The 23,876-nt window shown below is 37.8% G+C and overlaps 1 protein-coding gene across 7 annotated transcripts in view; it reads left to right on the top strand.

Moving 5' to 3' along the window:
* BIRC6 (baculoviral IAP repeat containing 6) overlaps window positions 1–23,876 on the top strand; it is a 183,831-nt gene that overhangs the window by 36,142 nt on the left and 123,813 nt on the right. For all 7 annotated transcript variants that reach the window (XM_082047541.1, XM_082047537.1, XM_082047538.1 and 4 more), the window contains exons 12-22: window positions 2,592–2,817; window positions 7,763–7,923; window positions 10,705–10,836; window positions 12,153–12,284; window positions 12,567–12,745; window positions 13,357–13,487; window positions 14,352–14,513; window positions 14,627–14,758; window positions 15,036–15,133; window positions 16,376–16,523; window positions 20,764–20,897. In XM_082047541.1, the coding sequence (XP_081903667.1) occupies window positions 2,592–2,817; window positions 7,763–7,923; window positions 10,705–10,836; window positions 12,153–12,284; window positions 12,567–12,745; window positions 13,357–13,487; window positions 14,352–14,513; window positions 14,627–14,758; window positions 15,036–15,133; window positions 16,376–16,523; window positions 20,764–20,897 (1,635 nt within the window). The remainder of the gene's footprint in view (window positions 1–2,591; window positions 2,818–7,762; window positions 7,924–10,704; window positions 10,837–12,152; window positions 12,285–12,566; window positions 12,746–13,356; window positions 13,488–14,351; window positions 14,514–14,626; window positions 14,759–15,035; window positions 15,134–16,375; window positions 16,524–20,763; window positions 20,898–23,876) is intronic.

Raw genomic sequence — 23,876 nt, 5'->3', positions numbered from 1 at the left:
TGTAATTTTGCTGGTTAAGTGGAAAATTTGAGTCATACTGAGGTTTTTAAAGTGTATGTATGCTTATAGTCTTGCTTTGAGTTTTAAATTGAATTGTTTATGAGGGAGCTGTAAAACTGTTACATTTTTCCTTTTGTTTTAACCTGCAATTGTTGAAGATACAGACACAAAGCATAATTACTTTAGTTCGGTTGGAGTTTGGAGGTTTTGGTCATGTCTTTTGGTACAGAAATAGGAATATACTGGGAACAGATGACCTGTAATGTAAAATACAAGAATAAATAATACAAAGCATGAAGATAAAGCAATGATACAATGGCAATAAACCATTCATGTAGCTGTGACTGTTTCAAAGAAGTGATGCTAATTTTATGTGTGTGTGGTGGGGCATGTTTTTCCGTGCAGCTACAGAGGACAAAACCAGCTGGGAGAGGACTGAGTGGCAGTACGGGGACCATTTTGGATCACGGCATCTTTTTTGTCACCAGGCTACTTGCTGTCTTTCTCCCCAAACCCCGGCTTGCTGCCGGCCTTGTAACACTTTAAGTTGTGTTGTGCTGTGTTTGTATGACCCCCGATTTTACTCCACAAGAGGTGATCAAAAAAGGAAAGGAAAAGATGTTTTTTGCCATGTGGTTATATGTAAGCAGCAGTAAAGGGGTTTCTGTTGTCTTCTCTGCTTTTTAATTTCTCCTGCTCCTCCTCTTTTTCACCAAAGGAGCCATTCTTAAGGTTTGAAGACTGCTAGGTAATAAACTGTTGAACATACATGAGGGAAAGAAGTTTATGGCTTTCTTCTGCACCTTCCTTCTTTTGCTAATGGCAAATAAAGCAATGAAGAGAATTTGAATATCCAGGACATAGGTGTGCATTCCCTCTGCAGCAGATTTAAATTACTTCCAATCAAGTGGTAACTTTGGTAACTTTGACTAACCTGATGAATCAAATTGATGGTCATTACTGTTTAAATTCTGCCAGTACTCTAGTGGCCATTTTTTTCCCTTGTTCTACTCCCCATCCAGCTTTCAGTATAGGCTTGAATATGACTTTTTGAAACAAAAAAGATATTTACTTATGTATAGACTTCAAATAGCTGTATCTTTAGACTACCCACAAGCTGCAGATCCTCCTTTAAGTAGTCATATAATTCAGTGAGTATAGTATTGCTTGAACTTGGTCTGTAATGTTTTCAGAAAAGCTGTTGGATACACAGTAATAATCAGATAAATTGAGTTCTATTTTACTGTGGCATCAAACTGAGCCACTAAAAGCTGTGAGAGAAGCTTAATAGTCACAGGAAGCCAGTCCTAAAATGAGAGGGCAAGAGAGAAGAGTTGAAACCAAATGATGATTGCAGAGCTCTTAGTCTGAGCTATCTGGGTTAAGGATACTAAAGTCAGTAATACTTGATTCTTAGCGTATAATGTGCAAACGATTGCTAGGGCTGTGCAAACATCTCCACTTTGGGGGAAGAAATGTGTGTGCCTTTCTACTCCCAAGCTGTGTTCTGGTTTCAACTGGGCTTGCTTTGCAAGATAGTCTCTAAGTTCAGGCTTTACTGTGTGGGTGGTATTTGTGCCAGTGGTTTGTGGTTTGTTTTTTTCCCTTGGGGTGGTGACAGTAGAAGTCAGGTAGCAAACTTTTCTCCTTGTGAAAAACATAATTTCTTTACAAGTAAAAGATTTTCTCCAAAATGCATTTTTAAGATAAAATGGTCAAAATGTAACAAGATTGTGCATATCTTATTTCCCCTCAAGTTTTCCTTTTTTTTTTCTTTTTTTTTTTTTTCTCCAGATGAAACCTGATTATTTTTAGAGTTTCTTTGTAATGTTTCTTTTGGTGTTTATCTCCCTGGGATATTTTAATTTTCAGTACTTCTTCAATTAATATCATTGTTTCCTCAAGACAAGACTTGAATATGAAGACAGGAACACAAAATACTTGTCTAAGCCCAGTGTCTTTTAAGTGCATTACATAAAGCATGTTTGTTTTTCACTTTTCCCTCTTTTAAGCTAAATTGGAAGCTTTCCAAAACATTCTAGTAATCCACCGTAAAACAAGTCTATATTGATAAGGAAGTGCCAAACTAATGTTTTAAACAGTGATAAAAATGTTACAATTGCATAGTAATTCCATATGTCTGTTTTCATGAAAAATAAAACTTTCTTGTTTTTTTGTGAGTCAATGGAGATACTAAAAAAATGTTTTAATCAGCTTTACAACATCAAAGTATAGCTGGCTAACTGCTTTTTCCTGATGCTTCTGATTGAATCCCAGGCAGCATGCTCAGGGCTCTCAGTACTTAGAAAATGTATTCCAACTGAGCTGCCTTCAAAGGATACTGACTTCAAGACTAGGGTTGTTTGGTTCCTTGTGTTTGGGATTTTTTTGTTTTCGCTGGTGTCTTTTTTTTGTTTGTTTGGGTTCTTTTGTTGTGGTGTGGTTTTTTCTTTTTTTTAAAAAAAAAACCAGCTTCATATAACATTAAATTAATTTTACCTATAGCAGTTTGGATATATCTCAAACTGTTCATAGGATGTTCTGGAAAAAATACCTACATATTGACTAATATATATTCTGTAATTATTCAGGAGTTGATCTTCTGGTGGACCAGCCATTTTCCCTTGAAACACTGACATCCCTGGTGGAACTGACCCGTTTTGAGACCTTGACGCCACGGTTTTCAGCCACTGTCCCTCCCTGTTGGGTAGAAGTCCAGCAAGAGCAGCAGCAGAGGCGGCATCCGCAGCATTTGCACCAGCAGCACCATGGGGATGCAGCTCAGCATACTCGAACTTGGAAGCTGCAGACAGACAGGTAGGGTAGGGCAAGGATGCGGAAAGAAGCATGTCTGTATTGCTTAACTGGTTCATGTAGCCTGTGTAGTCACAAATTTCATGCAATTTAATTGTTTTGAAGTAGCGTGAAAGTTTAAGAAGATATACTTTCAAACATAATAATGCCTATTTGGTAGTTTGCATTATAGCACTTTGTGAGATTGCCAGAGTTGGTTTAGTGGACCTTGAAACAAATTGAAAAGTCAAGTTTTGAATTCGGGTATTTTTCTTTGCCAAATGTTGTCATTTCATTATATAACTAGACAAGCACATCCCCCAGAATTACCGATACTCTTGATTGTTTCTGTGAAAGTCTGATTCACCTTTCTTATGCATAGGAACATTCGTAGTACTTTTTTTTTTTTTTTTTAATTGGAAAATGCAAGCTGTGGGTGCCAGTATTACTATAATAATTAGTTGTCGTAAACAAAATCGTATTGTAATTTATTTTAAAATGTGAAGATAGAATCTGGATTTATGTCTGTGCAGGTCAAGTTAAATGTTTATAGGTGAGACATTTAGTTGAGCCAGTATAGAGCCAGTTAAGCCAGTATAGTTGTGCTAAAATTTAGGCAATATTTTCATTCCAATGAACTGCACGGACATGGTATATGTAGCACTTCCTAGTTTTTTATGCATGGCTTTAGAACTTGGAATTCCTCTGGAATTCTAAGGGCCACAACAACAGTGTTGCAGTCACTTGCAAGAGTTGCTTAAAACATATCTGAAGTAGCTTTGCATAGTTTTTCTGTAAAATGCTTGGGGAAACAAAATATAGATATAAATTGTGTGCTTTACTAAGAGACGTATGCAATAAAGCATTACAGGACCTTTTGGGTTGGGTTGTGACACATCTGTCCCACTGATGTATAAGACTTGAATATTAGTGTGGAATCTAAATGCCCGTACAGTGGAAAGAATGAAATAGCTGAAGGGGAGCTAGGGGAGTGAGAGTTCATATGTGGGGGAAAAAAGCTTGTTGTATAAATAAGTGAAAGCTTGCATGTGATAAAGAAGCATTCCAGGTGGGAAAACATGTCTAGAAGGTAATAGTTGCAGGCATTTCCAGGGGCGACACCTAACATGAGCTGAATTTATGGTTAAAAACTTGCAGTTCATTGTAGGCTTTAAAACCTTTGTTTATCTTGTGATTTTGCTTTGTGTAAGTAAAATGATCTATATGTAGCAAATGGCAATGAGGTGGTTCCTTGCAAACTTCCAGTTAAAACTACTGATTATCTGGTGTGTTCAGCAACAGCTGAAAAGTAAAAAGCTACCAATATGAAGATACAAGGAAGCAAACAGGGAAGGCAATAGATGTTAATTAGAAGGTGATAGTTTAGGAATTAGTTTAGGAATATTGTCTCATTAGAGGAAAATAATTATGCCTGCTGCAAAGTAAAACAGGAATGTAAAGCTAAAAGTTTTGGTTTAGTACTGGAAGTCTTTGACAGCTGCTTAATGACTCATGATGAAAATGATTAAATTACAGTCTCTTTGTTCATAAGGTAGAATATACAATATTAAGATTAAGTGTAATGTTAGTGCTTAATTAAAAGTTATCTGGGAAGAAACCTTTTGACTTCTGGGTTATTTTGTTGGTCCTTAATATGAAATTCCTTTTATCTTCCCTTAGAGTGTCACATACTGATTCCTGTCAAGATGTGGGATTATAGGGTTAGGTGGATGAGTAATGCAATTTGATATGGTAATTCTTTTGTTTCTCAAATAGATAGAAGAAGATAATTCTGTAAATGTATGTTAGGGAATGGTCTTTTATTACATTCACACTCTTTCAATCCTACTTTGTTTTTTTTAGAAGACTGTGTAACAAAGACAACTGAAAAAACAGAGTCTGTTTTACTTTATAAATTATCCAAATATCAGTGTTTCCCCTTCAGTGGTAAATTAACTGAAATGTTAAATTTGGTTAATCCTTTTTAAAGATTTCCTAGTGTGCTTTGATAAAATAGTGACATCTGAGTTCCCTGGCTTTTTCTCAAATTTATATAAGAAATACTTTATGTATTCATCTTATGCAGACCTATTTGAAAATATGTGAAAGAAGGAAGAGCTGGGTACTGCTGAGCTTCCCAGTGTTTAAACTCCAGAAATGAGTCTGCAGCTCAAAGTTCAGTTGTAGTGGAAGATCAAACATTGATGAGATGTTCTAGAAAGGAATGAAGAAGTATGTTGGAAAAATTTTTGTAGTTGTGAGAGTGGTGGTATAGTTGCATTTAGAACACAGTCTTGATTGTGTATTCTTCTTTAAAAAGGAGCTAGAAGAACTTGCATTAGATTATCAGAGAAAAGTGTTGTTTACGGTGGATATACTAAAAACTTAAGACAATAATGAGGAAGTATTTTTTTTTCTTTGAAACTGTACATGCGAATAAAGAGGATGCACTTAAACAGAGCTATGAGAAATTAAAAAGCTGTTTAAAGGGGAATTTTTCACTTATCACAGAATTAATCATGAAGGTCATTGCTAAAAATATAGGAAGAACTCCTCGCTGTTGGATTAATAGGGGGATTATTATTCAATACATGCTTATTCAGAGATACTTAAAACTTCTTTGGGGCAACTGCTGCTGAGTTTTGTCAAAAATAGATTTCTAGAGTAGACAAATAGCAGTTGTAATTCAGTACGGTAGCATATGTTGTATGCAACATACAGACTACAAAAGGCTGCTACAGACAAGCTGGTTTATTATTCATTTCTGGTTTTGTACCAGATCTTTAACTTAAACTGGATGAGCAGAATATTACTTAGTCTTTCAGAAGACTGCTTCCTTTGAATGTCTCATTCAGGCCATGCTTTGCATGACACCTGTGGGTATGCTCAGACATAAAAAACCCACTTGCAAACCACTCCCTGTTTCACAGTGGGCTCTATATTCTCCAAGTTAGAGGAAAAGGTGGCTGAACATGAACCAGCAGTGTGCCCAGGTGGCCGAAAAGGCCAACAGCATCCTGGCTTGTATCAGAACTAGTGTGGCCAGCAGGACTAGAGCAGTGATTGTCCCGCTATACTCAGCGCTGGTGAGGCTGCAGCTTGAATCCTGTGTTCAGTTTTGGGCCCCTCACTACAAGAAGGAAACTGAGGTGCTGGAGAGAGTGCAGAGGAGGGTGACCAGGCTGGTGAGGGGCCTGGAGCACAAGTCTGATGAGGAGCAGCTGAGGGAAACAGGGCTGTTTAGCCTGGAGAAAAGGAGGCTGAGGGTGCTGTCTACAACTACCTGAAAGGAGGTTGTAGCATGGAGGGTGTTGGTTTCTTCTCCTGAGTGACAGGACGAGAGGAAATGGCCTCAAGTTGTGTCAGGGGAGGTTTAGATTGGATATTAGGAAACATTTATTCACTGAAAAGGTTGTGAAGCATTGGAACAGATTGCCCAGGGGAGTGGTGGAGTCACCATCCCTGGAGGTTTTTAAAAGTTGCATAGATGTGGTGCTTAGTGACATGGTTTAGTGGTGGACTTGACGGTGTTAGATAAATGGTTGAGCTCAATGATCTTAAAGGTCTCTTTCAACAAAAACAATTCTATGATTCTAAGTTTTTAGCTTTGTATTTGCTAGCAACATTATTTTTTCCCTGGAGTTGTAGGATAAATTTTTATTATATTTACCTGAGTTTTTTGTACAGTTAGCTGAAAATTCTTCACTGTTGCTTCTTAAATCATAAACACAAGCTGGTTTTTGTCTGTCTTCTCACTTCTGTCCATCTTTCCTTGCATAATCACTCCTTTTCTATGTTGCTTGTTCTGGAAAGCTGGCGTGCCATTTCATTGTGTGTACCTGGAATCCGTTAGAAGTGTTTTGTACTTGCCTAAAGGAGATATGACGTTCAGACATAGTACTGTAAAAAATGCAAATAATTAAATATAGTTGTACCGATTGTTAATCTGTTTTAAAATGGCTTTCTGCACAATAATCATTGCGTAGGATATTATTTGATTTAAAATAGCTTTTTGTAATTTAGAATTTAGTAAAACATCTAACCAATATTTATAGCAGCATACTCCATTTCTTAGTGAAATCAGTTATGCAATTAGATAATCACAGACTATTGAAGTTACTACGTTTAAAAAAATGTTTACCGATAAATTGAGAAGATCAGGAAGTGCAGTTATTTTTGAAATGTATACAGATGTGACAATTGGCACGTTATTAGTTTGAATCAAAGAGCAATTCAAATAAAACTATTTTTTGCAAACCTCAGTGTATCACACTCTGGAACTGATCATTGTGAGGTACTTATTATCTCAAGTTTACACTTTCTGTGTAAACCAAAGCAGGCTTCAAAAAGAAAATGACTTATTGAGAAAAAGCTGCACCCATTTTGCACAGGATGGGCTTCTGAGTGCGCATGCAGTAAGAAGCATTTATCTTCCTGTATAAATTATCAAATATATTTAAGAAATTCATTTAAATCTAGTATTTTGAGTCTTCTAGACTCTGTACCACTGGGAAGTGACATTATTTAACACTTACCAATGGGAAAGGCCAGCTTAAGAGGTTGCAAGGTAGTTATTATCGTGCTTTCATACACTTCACTGATTGGTAGATGCTTTTTTAGTGTGTTGTTTTGGTTTGGTTTTTTTCTCATTCTTTTTTCCAGGAATGAGTAACTGATTTTATATTACTATAGAAACAGTACTTAAGTTATGGTATAGGGAATCTTTTTACTGCTACTTTTATCCGAATGTTGATTTGCCCTCTTATCAATTGGCTTTTAGCATGTTCTTCACAAAATGAATGTGGTTAACTGCAGCTCAAAATTCATGTGGATGTCCGCTAACACAAAATGAGTTTTTATTCTTGTTAAAAAAAAGTTGCATAGATGGAGAATGCCCAGGGTAATGTTGCCTGCTTGCTCTGAATTTCCTCTTAACACTGAGTCATTGTTGTATTTTTTTTCATGACAGCAACAGCTGGGATGAGCATGTCTTTGAACTGGTTCTACCAAAAGCTTGTATGGTTGGACATGTGGACTTCAAATTTGTTTTGAATTCAAACATCACAAACATTCCCCAGATTCAAGTGACTTTACTGAAAAATAAAGCTCCAGGCTTAGGCAAAGTCAATGGTAAGAAGGAACTTCTTTCTCATTATTTTTTCTTTCACAAACTCCTTATTTTCTGTGATGTATCTTAGAAGAATTGCTTGAAATTGTGTGAATATTTTGAGTTTGCTTATTTCCATTTTATTCTATTTCTCAGCATCATGATCTGTTTTCACTTACCATGTTTGAATGTAAATTTGCGAAACAAACTAGCTAAACAGTTTCAAAATCCTGAGTTTATACAGATAAAAGCGTATCGCTTGGAAAGGTTGAAGTGAATTATTATTCTGTACTGCTTGAATCCTACAGTCCTTAAAAGAAATGTTGTAAATTGTAAATCATCTTAGAGATTGACTGATGAAACAAATGGTGTTCTTTTAAGTTCTTGATGTATTTTAAAAAATTATAATAAATTATTCCAAGTCGCAGAAGGAAATTACTTGCCAGTGCCTCTTGGATTCATAAGAGAAAATAGCAAGGCTTTTTTTTTTGAGGACAGTAGATAAACTTGGGTTCATGGGGTATTCTCTCATCATCTGGCTCATTAACTAAGCAATGTGAAAGCTGCAGTATGATTTCACTTTCATTCCTCGAAGCTTTGACAGGGTAGACCAAAGCTTTGAGTGCTCTTGCCTCGGGAAGACTCCTAGCTGGAATCTGCATCTTACGAGCTCTCAGGGAGCCTGTGAGGGGGTAACATAAATTGAAAAGTCACTTCTTTGATGTAGAAAAGTTTGTGCCTTCATGGGGATTTTCCTGTGGCAGGATTGTTCATTGCATGTCCTGCTGCCCTGTCTGCGAGAGGTGGAAGCGGTTCTTCCTTTTATTGAGGCATTAATTGGTTATTTTTATCTGGCCACCTCTCTTTTGAAAAGCTTCTAGGAACTCAATAGTTCAGAGAAGTCTTGCTCTTGGATAATATTAAATTGGCTGCTGCATATAAAATGTGTTAGAGAGAACAGCAAGAATGATTGTAAAAGCTATTTTTTTCTTTTTCTATTTTTTTACATGCTAAGTAAGAGCACCCCAGATAAACAAGGGTAACAGAGCTGTCAATTTTGAAAATGAATACAGGCATGCCAAAGATCATTATCATGCACTTATATGACTTCTCACTCTGCAGCATCTCCCAGAGTTTAACAAGAAAAAAAAAGTGTCCTGGAGATGCTCCTTAAAGAAATGCTATAAACTGGTGGTTATCCAAGAATAAAATATTCTAGCATAGTAATATTCTTGGAGAAAAACATGTTCTTTTAGGATACAAGATGGTTTAAGAGTTTTAACGGAAGCGCTAGCTGTGACTGCGGGACAGCGGTCAACACATGTTCTTGCAATTTCTTACTTTGTTTAATGCTGGAAGTAAAGCCTTAGTTTTAACATGTACCAGAATTTTGTCTTATCAAAGCAAAAAATAGGACAGATAGTCCATGTTGCTCTTCCAAATGGAACCTGCTTTGTTTTCAGCATTAATTTTAGAATTCAGTCCGTTTGCAGACCTGAAGGTCAGAGTTAATCTGAAAACTCTCACCTTTGAAACAAAACAATAGAAGAAAAGCTAAATTGTGTTCCTTAATGTTGCAGTTTTAAGTATTTCTGAGCAAACAGCTGCATGAGTTGGTAATTTTTGAAGAGATTTGATTTGGCTGTGAAATAGGTTGCCAGAGCTTTCTATGGATGCTTTACAGTACAGCATACCCATTAGAAGATAGGACAGAGCTCTTCCAGAAAGTGATATTTCACTACCTTACATGCAGTCTGATGGAATTTGCTTTTTTCTGTTATGGACAGGGTAGAGAATGCATGGAGTGGAGGGCCAGGTGATCTTTTTTTCTTTTTGATTCAGTAGGATTGGGGCGCCTCATCTAACCAACATCCTCTCAAGTGTCATTGCATTGCAGCTGTTTTCTACCTTATTTTAGTTTCTTGGATTTTGGAAACGGACCTTGATGACATTTGCCTTTTTTGTGTGCACTATTGAATGAAGTAATAGGGCACTAATTATTTAATTATAAGGGAAAACAAACCTAGATAACTTATATCTGTGCTGGGTATTATCCAAAATGTTTCAATCCCAGAAAGAAGTAATATTCGGGATTATTTGGGGGAATTTGAAAATGTATAAAATCTTCAGACTGAAATTCAGTTCACTCCCCCTTCTACCTTTCCTTCCATAGGTGTGGAGAAACTGAAATGTTAAGATAATGAAACCTAAAGAAGATGTGTAGGGGAGAGTTTATTCAGTCATTTTTTTTGTGTGTGACAGGAACCCTGGAACCAGTTAAATATCTAGTGTGTAATAACAGGAAGGCCAGAGGCATAATTCTTTGGGTTTGGAACTAATGCTTTTGATGTGGTAGTTAATGCACTATATGTGCTTCTTGTTCATTTGCTTGCATGACCTCTTCATTTATGATTCATGACAACCATTTAATTGAAAAAAGAGCTGTACTTAAGTATTATAAAAATCATGTCTGATGTTCAGCAGGAAGCAATACAGTTATTTTCAGCGTAAAATATCAAAATTTCAATACTGGAATCTAATTACTTGGGAGTAATCTACAGTTGGTTGTTAGGAGAAAATAATATAGTCAATGTGAAGCAAAGAAGCCTGTTTACAGGTCATTCACATAAATATATTTTAACTATTTGCTGCAACTTCAATTGCAATCCTAATGTGAAAAATATGCCTTTGTATGTTTGTGGTTCTTATATTAGAAATAGTGTTTTGCTATGAAAACTACTGCTTCTGTTTTCCTTGAGCCTTAAGCAATTTTTATTAAATCTTGCTAATATTTTTGTTTCCAGAAGCGGCAGTAGATCGGCAGATCACATTTCCTTTATCTCCAGCTCATAATATTGAAGTGGAGAGAAATGGAAAACCAGCACTGGTTGAATTCAGTGAAGAAATGCAGTATATGGATATAGAGGAACCACAATGTAGGTGTTATTTATCTTGTTATACTTCGTTTGAAATATGAGCTTGTTTTTTTTTGTTGTTGTTGTGGGGTTTTTTTAATGATATGCTGGAATTTCTCTGCAAAAAGTCCTCAGCCATTTAAAATAGACTAATTTCTCAGCCCTCTTCAATGTCACCTCTCTCATTGGTCTGTTTACTGTACAGTTGGAGGTTTAACACAAATGTGCCCAAAAGAACCCAGCTTACTGGAGTCTTGGTGCTTAAAAGCAGATTAGTATTTATCTGAAATTAGAAATGAAGTAGGTTGATATGTCAGCTTTCTGTATTAAACTCTTACCTGTTCCAGCAGTATTTTACTTGAATACCTTAGCTCATTTTAGTAGACTTTTTCTTTGCATACCTGGCTTTTGTAGAGATTGCTGCTGTAAACCAAGCAAAATAATAAACAGCTAGTAAAGAACTCCTAACTAGTCATGTTGACTTCCAGCCACATCAGACTTGCTGTGATGTTTTTATAATCTTTTTGTTAACCAGTACTCTTCCACAAGATCTGTTAGAGAGACTCTGAAAGACAATCAGATTGGATCTGAGCGAGGAGAGCTACAGACTAGAAATTGCTAGTTGAAGTGAATCAGTGCCAGAGCTTTGATTCCTCTTCTTGATCCTTTTAGCAGTCTTACTTCACATCATCTTTTCTTTAATGTGATCAGGCTTTAAAGAGCCCTTCCAATCCAAACCATTCTGTGACTCCAAGAAGGGTGTTGCAAGGGATGAGGGAAGGGATCAAAGGGGTGATAGAAGAAAAAGTGCTGGAAGGAGGTGCTTCATGCTGAGAAAAAAGCAACAGATGAGTGAGTGATAATTTCAGTAATTTCAGTATAGCACAGGAGAAACAAGTCAGCTATTTTTTTGAAAGAAGCAAATGAAAAGCCAAAACAAAAGAAAAAAAGCACAACGAACACAAAACCACAAATGAACAACAAACTAACAAACCACCGAACAGTTCTGTTCTGCTTCAGAAAACACCCAATGATAGCTGTGGATCAAAATATATTAGTCCATCATTTCATCAGTTGTGTATTTGGTGGCTTTGATGAGCCAGTCAATGTACTTCATATCCATATAATATAACTGAAAATGCTTCAAAAATTGTTACTTACCTGCACTGATTTCACTGAAAGATGGCGACGGGTGAACCTCAAGTAATTGTTAGTTTTTTGATGTAGGGTTTACATGTATGTAGTGACAAGAGTTTGACATGGTGTATTTTTAACCAATGAAAATGATGAGATTTTGTGACTTATGAGTCAAGTCCATATTACTCTTCTGTTTTAAGGTCTTAGATTGTGTCCGTTTCTGGAGGAACACAAGGAAGATATACTTTGCGGTCCAGTATGGCTGGCTACTGGACTAGATCTATCAGGACATGCTGGAATGTTGACACTAACAAGTCCAAAGCTTGTTAAAGGTAAACTGGTGTATTATGCTGTTCGCTCGAAGAGTGTTTGACTAAAGTGTATCTCGTACTTTTGTAGGCAGACTTTGGTTTGTATTTATTTTCACGTTGACAAATTTTGCTGTGTAACACAATTGTGAGTTACCTTTTCAAACTGATGCTAAAGTACTGTGATTAATGTAGCTGAGTTTTGCTTGTAGACTATCTCTGTGAAGTTGAAATCTGTTTACAACTTGCCTTAGTAAACTACGAAAATTCTCTGCACTACCCCTTTTTTGTCCCCTCCACTTGTAGGCATGGCTGGTGGCAAGTACCGCTCATTTTTGATTCACGTTAAAGCAGTGAATGACAGAGGAACAGAAGAAATCTGCAATGGTGGCATAAGACCAGTTGTTAGAATACCATCTCTAAAACCGCAGACTAACAAGGGCCATTCCCTTGCTTCATTGTTGGCAAAAGTTGCAGCAGGCAAGGTAATGAATAGCCAAGAAAGATGTCTGTGATAAATTTGTAGAATTGGCGTGAGCTCTGTAATCTGAAAATGGAACAGCTGTTAGGATAAATAAGGTCCGTTAAAAATTATTTTTTGAAGAGTTGACAGTTTGTTGACACCTTCAAGAATCGCATTTCAACATATCTGAGTTGTTTCTTCTGTGCAAATTTAGATGAAGAGGTCTGTTGTGCCCCTTCCCATCCCAACCACTTCTTTTTGAAACCTCTGTTTACATGAGTGTTTTCAGTAGCTGATACACCTCATCCTCTTATGAAGATTTATGTGTGGTGTGTGTGTGTATGTGTATTTTGCTCTTGATCATTGTAGTTGTAAGACTGAATAATACGATGTACGTCTTGTGGACTTTATTAGAATGGTTAGAACATAATAAATTATAGAACATTGTTAAATTTAATGTTCTGTATTAAAGCAATTAGTGAATAAAAGTAGTCTATTTTAGTACTATGCTGAAGCTGTGTGAGAGATTTTACTGAACTTTATTTATCTCACTGAACAAGGTATAGAAATGAAGTAGTGAAAAGCAATGTGGTTTATGGAATTTTCTTTTTTTCCCCCCAAAAAAAAAATCAGGAAAAGCCATCTAGCAAAATTGAAGCCACTAATTCTTCAAGAAAATCAGATAATCTGAGAGGCTGTGACTTACTTCAAGAAGTGTCTGTAACAATTAGAAGATTTAAAAAAACTTCCATTTCAAAGGAAAGGTTAGTAGGTGTTTTTTAATTCTAAAATACCTTAGCTTTAGTTACACTTCTCATGAAGTACTTAGTTTTTTCAAAATAGCTCTGGACAAACTACTGTTTCAAGTTGTCATTTCATAAATGAAGTTTGTACGGAAAATCCTGTAAATGGTGAGTTTAGCTGAGTTCAACCGTGCTGTGCAAGTTGCAATAGAATAACGCCATGCATAAAATTGTATGTTGAGTGATTATTTGCCTGACTCGAAAAGACCAGTGTAAATAAGTTTTCCTGGTAAATTAGGTAAATTATTTGAACAGATTATTTTTAAAGGAACCATCTCTCTATTTCCACGTGTTGTCTTGTTTCTTACAGCAGAGAGTATATTGTCAAAAAGTTCAGAATAAAATTTAACTAACAAATTCTTACTCATAAATTTGGATAATTTTTCTATAGATTGGTACTACAGATGTAAATACAATTAATACAGTATTTAATTTGTATTACCAACTGCCACCCCACAGTGGTGGCACTGTCTGTAATGGCCTTAAAAGAGAGCAGAGAGGCTGCAAAAAGATACATGCAAATTGCTGTCAAAGGGCGTTGTAGATGATGAAAGTTTGTTTAGGTTTAGAAGTGAATAGGAAAAAAAAAAATCCCTGAAGGTTAGTAAATATACAGTAACCTAGGAAGTTCTTTGAGCAGAGAACACGAAGATGAGGAATGTGTGCATGGAAAGTATCATATATGCTTGTGTACTAGTTCCACTGTCACATAGGCATCTTTTATTTGCTGCTTCTAAGACAGAATACAAAGCTGGAGGGACAATTTCATGGGAGAATGGCCCTCTTGGATAATTCTGTTTTTTATTTCCTTCTCCTCCTCCTTAGAGTTCAACGATGTGCCATGTTACAGTTTTCAGAGTTCCATGAGAAGCTGCTCACCACCCTTTGCAAGAAGACAGATGATGGTCTGACTACAGAACATGCTCAGAGTCTTGTACTAGACACGCTTTGTTGGCTGGCTGGGGTGTATTCAAATGGACCTGGCAGGTACGAGAGAAATAGTGTTTGAATTAGCACGACTATTTCTCAGTATCAGCTCTGTTAAAAAAAAAAAGTACAGTTTGATGTGGTTCTCTGAAGTATGCAACTTGTTTTCACAGCTCAAAGGAAGGAAATGACAGCTTGCTTTCTAAAACACGTAAATGTGTCTCTGATATAATACGTGTTTGCTTCTTTGAAGCTGGGCGGAGCATAGCTCACAAATGTGCACGATTTCTTGCACTATGCATCAGGTCAGTATTAATTATTGATGTTTATTTTTTTATATATTTATATTTTATATCTATTTGGGGAGTTTACATGCAGTCTGAATTTTATGTACGTGTTTGTTATTGTTTCACACTAAATTTATAAAGCAACAAGATCTGGAAGATCTTCTGTTGAGGAAAAATGTGTTAGGGTATAACTTCAAAGAACATGAGTCTTTCTTTCCACTTCATTTTCTAGCGGAGATGTCGTGTTTTGTTCTGACTTAATTAAATGTTAAAATGTCCGTGTGTTTCTTTGTAGCAATGGCAGGTGTGACCCCACACAACAGGGGTTTGGATCAGTTCTTCTAAAAGCTTTACTTGACAATATGCCTCTTTTGCCTGCTGCTGCAACAGGTGGTATGTATGCGTTTGTTGTCATAAAAATACACAGTGCATTTGTTGTTTGGCATGTTTTGTTGGACTCTTTAGTGAAATACGAATTCAGTAATTGCTCAGTTAGCACACACTGCTTCTTGCAGTGATCTGGTCAGGTTGTATCCAAGTATGAAGTACGCGTTTGTAGATGATGGAATTATAAGCAAATTAGCTTGCTTAAAACAGAATGCTAAGGCACTGACATTTTTGGGAGAGCTTAAGTAAGTTTTGAAAGAATTTCCAAAGGTCTTCAGCAATGACAGATTCTGTTGCCATAAATGAGTGTTAGGATTGTCTGTTATTTCTGAAAATTAGGAGATTTATTCCAGGTAGCCTGGCTATCCAAATGATGGCCAACTAGCAATCCACTTCAGTTACTTCTGCAATGAAAGAAAATTTTTAACTAAATTCCTTCCTCATCTATATTGGAGAGTAATGGTATCCTAGCACCTTGTTGAAGCCTTTTGAGTGCCAGATAGAATGTAAGGATGACTTTAGCACTTGTATTTTGGGTGACAAGACCTGCTTTGTCTTTTTCATAGTATGACATTGTTGGATTGCATCTAGCTTGGCATCACCAAGGGGTGTTGCAGGAAAATTAGTTTGCTATACAAAGTGCTTGTTGTGCTACCACCAAGGTAGAAACATTTAACATACTGCTGTTAAGGGTATGGAATACACAGGCGAGTAGGAGGAGGAAGCTGAGGTTTGTCTTTGCATACAGAACCATTGCCCTGTGCTCCCAGAACTGATCTGTAAGGAAACAGTACCTCCAGCAGATAAAGCACCAGGAGACAGCAGCCAAAAACAGAGGATAAGAGGAGAGGAAGAGTTGATTCTAGAGTAAGGCTTGACTCTGAAGGGATTGGAAACCCTAGCCTAGCACCTTAGTGTATCAAGAGCATTTTGATTGTTGTGCTTAGTAGAAGCAGTGGGCAAAAGCAATGAAAGAAATATGTGCAAAGCTGTTTCTTGGGAACCTTTTTTCTTCACTTACGAATTAATAAGAGAAATTGAAGTACTTGTGGAAACTAATGGTTACAGAATGATTCTAAATTCTAATTCTAAGTCACAAAAAAAGGGGAGGGGGAGAAAGCTTCCTAGTCTGTATTCAGCAACCATTAGATACTTCCTTTGTCACTTCCATTGATAATGTTTCAAAGTTTGTTTTCTGAGTGGGAAATTCACATCATGTTTCACCTGAAATTATTTTTTTTTATGCAGGATCTGTGTATTGGTATTTTGTATTGCTGAATTATGTGAAGGATGAAGATTTGGCAGGATGTAGTACAGCTTGTGCATCATTGCTAACTGCTGTATCCCGACAGTTGCAGGATCGCCTAACACCTATGGAAGCATTACTTCAAACAAGGTATCAAGAAATGTGGTGGTTGTAAACTTAATAAAAACAAACACAAAAACTGTCTAATGCCATCCTCTGGTGTTCTGAAAAGGTTAGCTGTTGAAAAAAGTTACATTTTGCCATATTTGTTTGAGGAAGGATTAATTCGCTACAGCTCTGGAAAATAGTTTTGACTTGTGCAAAGTTTAAGGTGAATTTAATTGCTGTCTTGCAATTTACAGTGCACTTTAAATCAGCAAATGTGTATGTAATCTTTGAAGTATGCAATCTTTAAGTTAGTGTAAGGATTAATAAAGCATGTCCTATTTTGGGTATGGAAGGGAACTGACCAGTTTCAGTTCTGCATAATTCTACACAAAATTGTAGTTTCTCTGTAGGCTGACCTACATTTAATATATTGCTACTAAAGACCAGATTTTAAGTGTAATTTACTGGAAACGCAAGTTCTCACCATAAATTATATATCAATGTAGTTTCAGACTGTGATGTTGCATCTTTTACATGTAGAACTGATTGGCCATTTAACTTTGGATTTACATGATACCCAAAGGAAATCGCTGGTGGTTCAGTTTTGTAGCAGTTTTGAAAATCATATTACGATGATGGGAACATGCTGCTGTTAGGTAGCTCCTTCCGTTGTGATTTGGGCGAAGAGTTTTCCTCTAAGTAAAGCAAGGTCAAGGTAGAAGAGGTATGGTAGAGCTTAATTCAGAATCTCCAGATAAAATTGAAAATGTAGTAAGATAAGTTTGGAGGGCAGGATTTTTGTTGTTTTTGTTGTTGTCATTGTTTTTTTGTTGGTTGTTTGATTTTTTTTTTTTTTTAATTGGTTTGATTTAATTTAAAGGATTAAAATTACAAAATACTTGACAAAACCTTTTTGTCAGGTGTTATACTTGGATCTATATCATGCTCTCTACTACATTCTTCTTCTCAATTGAGATTTTATTTCACCATCATATTTGTAGTTGATTAGAAGACTTATCCTGGCTATAGAAGTGGTGACTGGATAACGGAGAATTTTGAAAATTAGACAAAGTTAACTGGAAAAATAAAAGGTTTTTCTTTTCATGTTCAATTTTCTGTAGAAACTGAATGTAGGAGGAAAACATGAGAATTCTACTTGACATGAGAATGCAGCTTTCTGTAGGAAATGACTTGTTCCTTTACATAGATTGTACCTCCTTTAGACAGCATATATGAAATGGAATTTTTTTTTCCTTTCCAGTTGCCTACTTCTGAGTTTTGCACATGTGACATTTCACAACACTTAGTGGTGAACACAGCTGTCTGCAACGCAAGGGGAGGTCTCAGAAGTGAGACCCTGCTCCTGGCATCCTTCAAGCTTAGGTTTTCTGAATGTTTCTAGATAATGTTTTACTGATTTTCTTCTTGGAACTAAATCTCCTTCCTCTTTTAACTCAGTATCCCCACAGTTAGGATAAGAATAGTGGCAAACACATCTGTCTAATCCCATGTTTTATTACTATAGCTCTCTCTCTAGCGAGGACTGACTATTTCTTGACTGAGTTTACTAATTCAGACAGAATTTACTGACCTTTGCTTCGTATGTCTACATATCAAGAGATACTGTAATTTCTCTTTTTTAATGTAGAAGATAAGTGTTAATACATATTTAAAAAAAAAAAATTAGTAGGCAGCCATTGCTTTGCACTTTTTCTGTTCTCTCTCCTTGAATTGTATTCTCACGTATTTGTGTCCATTTGTGTTGCAGAGTTTCTAGTGTTGTTTTTTTCTTGTCATTGTTCCCTGGTACAATAGCCTCATATTTGGTAATCAAATAAAAGCAGTTGTCTACTTAAAGGTTCTGTGCATTTATGTTGTCTTCAGGCAGAGTAGTAGTCATTTTACTATTGTGTGTCACAATAAAGCAAGTAAAACTTGCAAGGATAAGGCCAAATTTTATGTGTTACATGACTTGGAGTTTACGGAACAAGAAAAAAGGGATTTCAGACAGTTTTTTAGGCTGTTCTACAACAAAGCATGTTTGTTTGTCTCTAGCAAATCTGACTAATTTCTCCAGCCTGTTTGTGAGAGCACGTGATTAAAGTAATAGTGGAAATTTAGTTATTCTAAATATTGTAAGCTGTTACATGGCTTAATTATCCTTAACACTTGAACTCATTCTGCCCACGTCTAAGCTGAAATCTCTCCCACTGCAACTGAAGCCTTTTAGTCACAGAATCACAGTTTGTGTACTGTGCACCTGGGCAATAAAGAGCTGATCTGTAGCCATTCTTTAAACATTTCCTTGAGCTGTTTTCTTTAGTCCTTATCTTCCTTGAATTGTGATACACAAAATTGTAAATGTTAATCCAGTTGAGATCTCTGAGTGAAGCAGAAGAATTATTTCACACAGTACATATTAATTACTGTGTAGATGAATAGGGTGGTGGGGTTTTTAGTGACACTGTTGATTCATTCTTTGGGTTTTTGTTTGTTGGTTCAGTTTTTTGTTTGGGGTTTTTTGTGTGTGTGGTTTTGTGTTTGCTTTGTTTTGTTGATGTAACTTCTATATCCTTTTCTGAAAAGTGTCGCTAATGCAGATTTAAACTGTTAACTTGGTCATTTATGCTGAAGGAGTAGTAAAAGGCACTATGCTTATTGAAATATATCTGGGTTGGACAGAATATACTTAACTCTGCAATACATTTGAATTCCAGTCCTGTTCTACAAAGCTCTTGTAACCCCTTTTTAGTTTTTATCTCTTCTTACCTAATAAATCAAACTTGTAACTGAAATCATACAAGTGTTAGTGTTGAGCTGACCTAATTTATTGAGTTTGTAAATCAGACTGAAGATGCCCTGCTGAATTTTGTCTGAACATTTTTGTGTATTCTTGTAACCACTTTACAGTAGCACGTTGTCTTACTTTGCTTATGAAAAAATGTCATAGAACAAATACGTCAGTTTTGCTAGATGTGCGGTGTGTACTATTTCTCTGCAGTACATGCTTGTAGAGAGCAACCTGTATTGTTCTTGGTATAAAGTTGTCATCTTAAATTTGCTACTTTGTGGATGCTTCTAAATAACTTGGTTGCGGAATGTATATTAAATGTCAGATTTTCTTTCTTCTCTTTTTTTTTTTTTTTTTTTTGACAATCAGTAGCAATTATTGCCTTTCTGTATAACATAATTTTCTGTCTAGTTATGGTCTTAGTATAGTGTGTCAAAAAGCATTGAACCCAGCCAAGGTAGAAGTGTTTTAACGTTCAGAGGAATGTAGAACCTGTTCTGCCTTGTTGCTGGTGTTGTAGTGTTCATGCAGACGTTTATCCTTTCATGACTCAAAAAATATATTTAAACACTCCAGCCTTCTCGGTATTACCTGCTGGGAGCTTTCCTTGTCTGCTAAAGAACAGAGAAGCTGCTCAGAGGCAGAGGGAAAAGGGGCTGGAGGAACCTTCTGTAGCTGTCGGTGTGTTCATGGAAATACTTCGTATTTGTTTTGGCTCTTGCCAGTCAAAGTGAGAAGTGTTATATCTTTCTCACTTTTGTACCTCCACAGGTGCATTCTTTCTTTCTTCTCCTGCTTAATAAATTGGCCCAATTTTCATGTTTTTCTCTGTGTGTCAGTTGCTGTTAATACGTGTTAGTACACAAAAAAAACCCCACAACATTGATTTTGTTATTACTTTGGATTTTCCTTGGCTTAAAATACCTTAATTGATTTGGGACCACCTTCTTACCTGAGTGAATGTGTAATTTTTTTCCCCTGCAGTACTGCTAGAGTAGGAGTAATGAGATTTTCTGCTGTTGAGATATTTCAAGTGTTGATTTGTATCCCTAGCAGCATTTCCTTTTTCCTTCTTACTTCAGCTGGAAGAACAAGCTGAGGTGGAATTTCTTTTGCTGTTTTGGAAAACAGTACTGTGTTTTTGTTGACTTCAGATAAATCTCTGATTTACCATGCGTAGGCATGCGTGTTGGTGTGGCTAATTGTCTAAGGCTTGTAGTTCTAGTTTACAAGTCTGAGTGTGATTATGTGTCATGTTCTCAGGACAGTATTACATCTTCAAAACTAATTAGTAACGTTACTTATTTAGCATCATAAGCTGTTTGAAAAGGTCACCTAATACATTACTTCAATGAAATATGAGTAAGTGGTAATTTCTAAGAATAGTTTGGAATATAATCCTGATGATGAAATACTTTTCCTTTTTCTGTAAGTAATTCTATATAAATTCTTATTGTTTGAATAGCGCTGTTTGTCTTATTCCATTTGCAGATATGGATTATATAGTTCACCTTTTGATCCAGTTCTGTTTGATTTGGAAATAAGTGGCTCTTCTTGTAAAAATGTGTACAACAGCAGCATTGGAGTACAGTCAGATGAAATTGATTTGTCTGATGTTCTGTCAGGTACGTAAGTTTAACAGTAATCTATTATGGAAGAATTGGTAATTCTCTCTATTATACTGGTTCGCTTTAGTGGAGATGTGGTTTTATACTTTCCATCTGTTTTATAGCTGTACATAATGAAGTTCAAGATATTCTATTGCTTCGTGAGATGTCTTATATTTCCTGTAGCCCTTAGGGCAAGGAAAAAAAGCTTCTTTCTGGAATCCCTTATTTTCTTATCCTGTAGAAGATCTAAGAAGAGGCTCGAGATTAAACAGACTGCTGTCATACCCTGGGTCAGACTTATCTAGGAAGCATCTGTCATTTCTCCTGAGCAGCTTCCTTGAGATATGTTCTTATTCATATAGACTAGCAACCATCTTGTAGGCAGAGAAACCTAAATGGATTTTTCTGAAATGGGAAGCTGCCCTATGTCACTCTTCTACTTAAATATTACAGATTTAATGAGATGTTTTTTCTATTTCAAAGGCATTATAGTACCTTAAAAACATTTTTGTATCTATCCTATCAGGTTGTAGCTGGGCTTGTCCCAGTGGGGCTGCATTCTAAAACTGATGAGGACCGGGTGGCCTCCTATGCCCTTAGGGAGAAATTGGTGTGCTCTGCTCACTCCCTGAAATGCCTGTACACCAATGCGCGCAGCATGGGGAATAAGCAGGAGGAGTTAGAATCCTATGTTCGGTCGGGAGATTATGATCTGGTGGCAATTACAGAAACATGATGGGACAGTTCACATGACTGGAATGTGGTCATGGATGGCTATGCCCTTTTCAGGAAAGACAGGCCAGCCAGGCGTGGTGGTGGAGTTGCTCTCTACGTGAGAGAGCAACTACAATGTACTAAATTCTTCCCAGGAGCGAACGACGAGCGAGTTGAGAGTGTATGGGTCAGGACCAAGGGGCAGGCTGGCAGGGCTGACACTGTTGTGGGTGTCTATTACAGGCCACCAGATCAGGCTGAGGAAGTTGATGAGGCCTTCTATGGGCAGCTGAGAGTGGCCTCACGGTCACAGGCCCTTGTTGTTGTGGGTGATTTTAACTTCCCTGATGTTTGCTGGATGGACCATTCAGCCAGCCAGCCACAGTCCAGGAGATTCCTCCAGTGCATTGACGAGAACTTCCTCATGCAGATGGTGGAGGAGCTGACTAGGAGAGGAGCACTGCTGGATCTCATCCTCACTAACAAGGAGGGTCTGGTCGAAGCAGTAAAGGTTGAGGGCTGCCTGGGTTGCAGTGACCACGAGATGGTGGAGTTCAGCATCTTGTGTGGCAGGAACAGAATAGCAAGTAGAATTGCAGCTCTGGACTTAAGCAGGGCTAACTTTGGCCTTTTCAAGCAATTGCTGGGGGAAATCCCATGGGCAAGACTGCTTGAAGGAAAAGAGGCCCAAGATAGCTGGATTGCATTCAGAGATTGCTTCTTCCACGCTCAGGATCAGAGCATCCCCACACGTAGGAAGTCAAGGAAGGGAGCCAGGAGGCCTGTGTGGTTGAATAGGGATCTGTTGGGTGTGCTCAAGCAGAAGAGGAGAGTTTACAGGTCATGGAAGCAGGGGCTGGCCACTTGGGAGGAATATAAGGCTGCTGTTAGAGGATGTAGGAAGGCAGCTAGGATAGCCAAGGCCTCCTTAGAATTACAGCTGGCGAGAGGGGTCAAGGACAGAAAAAAGAACTTTTTCAAATACATAGCAGATAAAACTAATACCAGAGGCAATGTAGGCCCACTGATGAATGGGGTGCGTGCCCTGGTGGCAGAAGGCAGAATTACTGAATGCCTTCTTTGTCTCTGTCTCTGTCTACTCTGCCGGAGGCTGTCCTGGGGAGCCCTGTACCCCTGAGACCCCTGATGAAGCCAGGTCAATGGAGGAGTTTGCTTTAGTCGATGAGGACTGGGTTAGGGAGCAATTAAATAGTCTGGACATCCATAAATCCATGGGTCCAGATGGGATGCATCCGCGGGCGCTGAGGGAGCTGACTGAAGTCATTGCTGGACCGCTCTCCATCATCTTTGCCAAGTCTTGGGAAACGGGAGAGGTGCCTGAGGATTGGAGGAAAGCAAATGTCACTCAAGTCTTCAAAAAGGGCAAGAAGGAGGACCCGGGTAATTATAGACCGGTCAGCCTCACCTCCGTCCCTGGGAAAGTAATGGAACAACTTATCCTTGGTGCCATCTCAAGGCATATCAAGGATAAGAGGGTTATTAGGGGCAGTCAGCATGGCTTTACCAAAGGTAAGTCATGCTTGACCAACCTCATAGCCTTTTATGAGAATGTAACAAGGTGGATGGATGATGGCAGAGCGGTGGATGTGGTCTACCTTGACTTCAGTAAAGCCTTTGACACAGTCTCCCACAGCATCCTCACAGCTAAGTTGAGGAGGTGTGATCTAGACAATAAAGTAGTGAGGTGGGCTGCAAACTGGCTTAAGGAGAGAAGCCAGAGAGTGGTAGTCAATGGTGCAGAGTCTAGTTGGAGGCCAGTATCTAGTGGAGTGCCTCAGGGGTCAGTACTGGGGCCAGTATTATTCAATATATTCATTAACGATTTAGACGAGGGGATAGAGTGTACTATCAGCAAGTTTGCTGATGACACTAAGCTGGGAGGAGTGGCTGACACGCCAGAAGGCTGTGCTGCCATCCAGCGGGACCTGGACAGGCTGGAGAGTTGGGCGGGGAATAACCTGATGAAATTTAACAAGGGCAAGTGTAGAGTCCTGCATCTGGGCAGGAACAAACCCAGGTTCCAGTATAGGTTGGGAAATTACATATTAGAGAGCAGTGTAGGGGAAAGGGACCTGGGGGTCCTGGTGGACAGCAGGATGACCATGAGCCAGCACTGTGCTCTCGTGGCCAGGAAGGCCAATGGCATCCTGGGGTGTATTACAAGGGGGGTGGTTAGTAGATCGAGAGAGGTTCTCCTTCCCCTCTACTCTGCCCTGGCGAGACCCCATCTGGAATATTGTGTCCAGTTCTGGGCCCCTC

The sequence above is a fragment of the Streptopelia decaocto genome (assembly GCF_964273445.1).
Source record: "Streptopelia decaocto genome assembly, chromosome: 3".
NCBI lineage: Eukaryota > Metazoa > Chordata > Aves > Columbiformes > Columbidae > Streptopelia > Streptopelia decaocto.
Note: the sequence above shows the minus strand (reverse complement) of the source record. Positions and strands in the feature narration are given on the sequence as shown.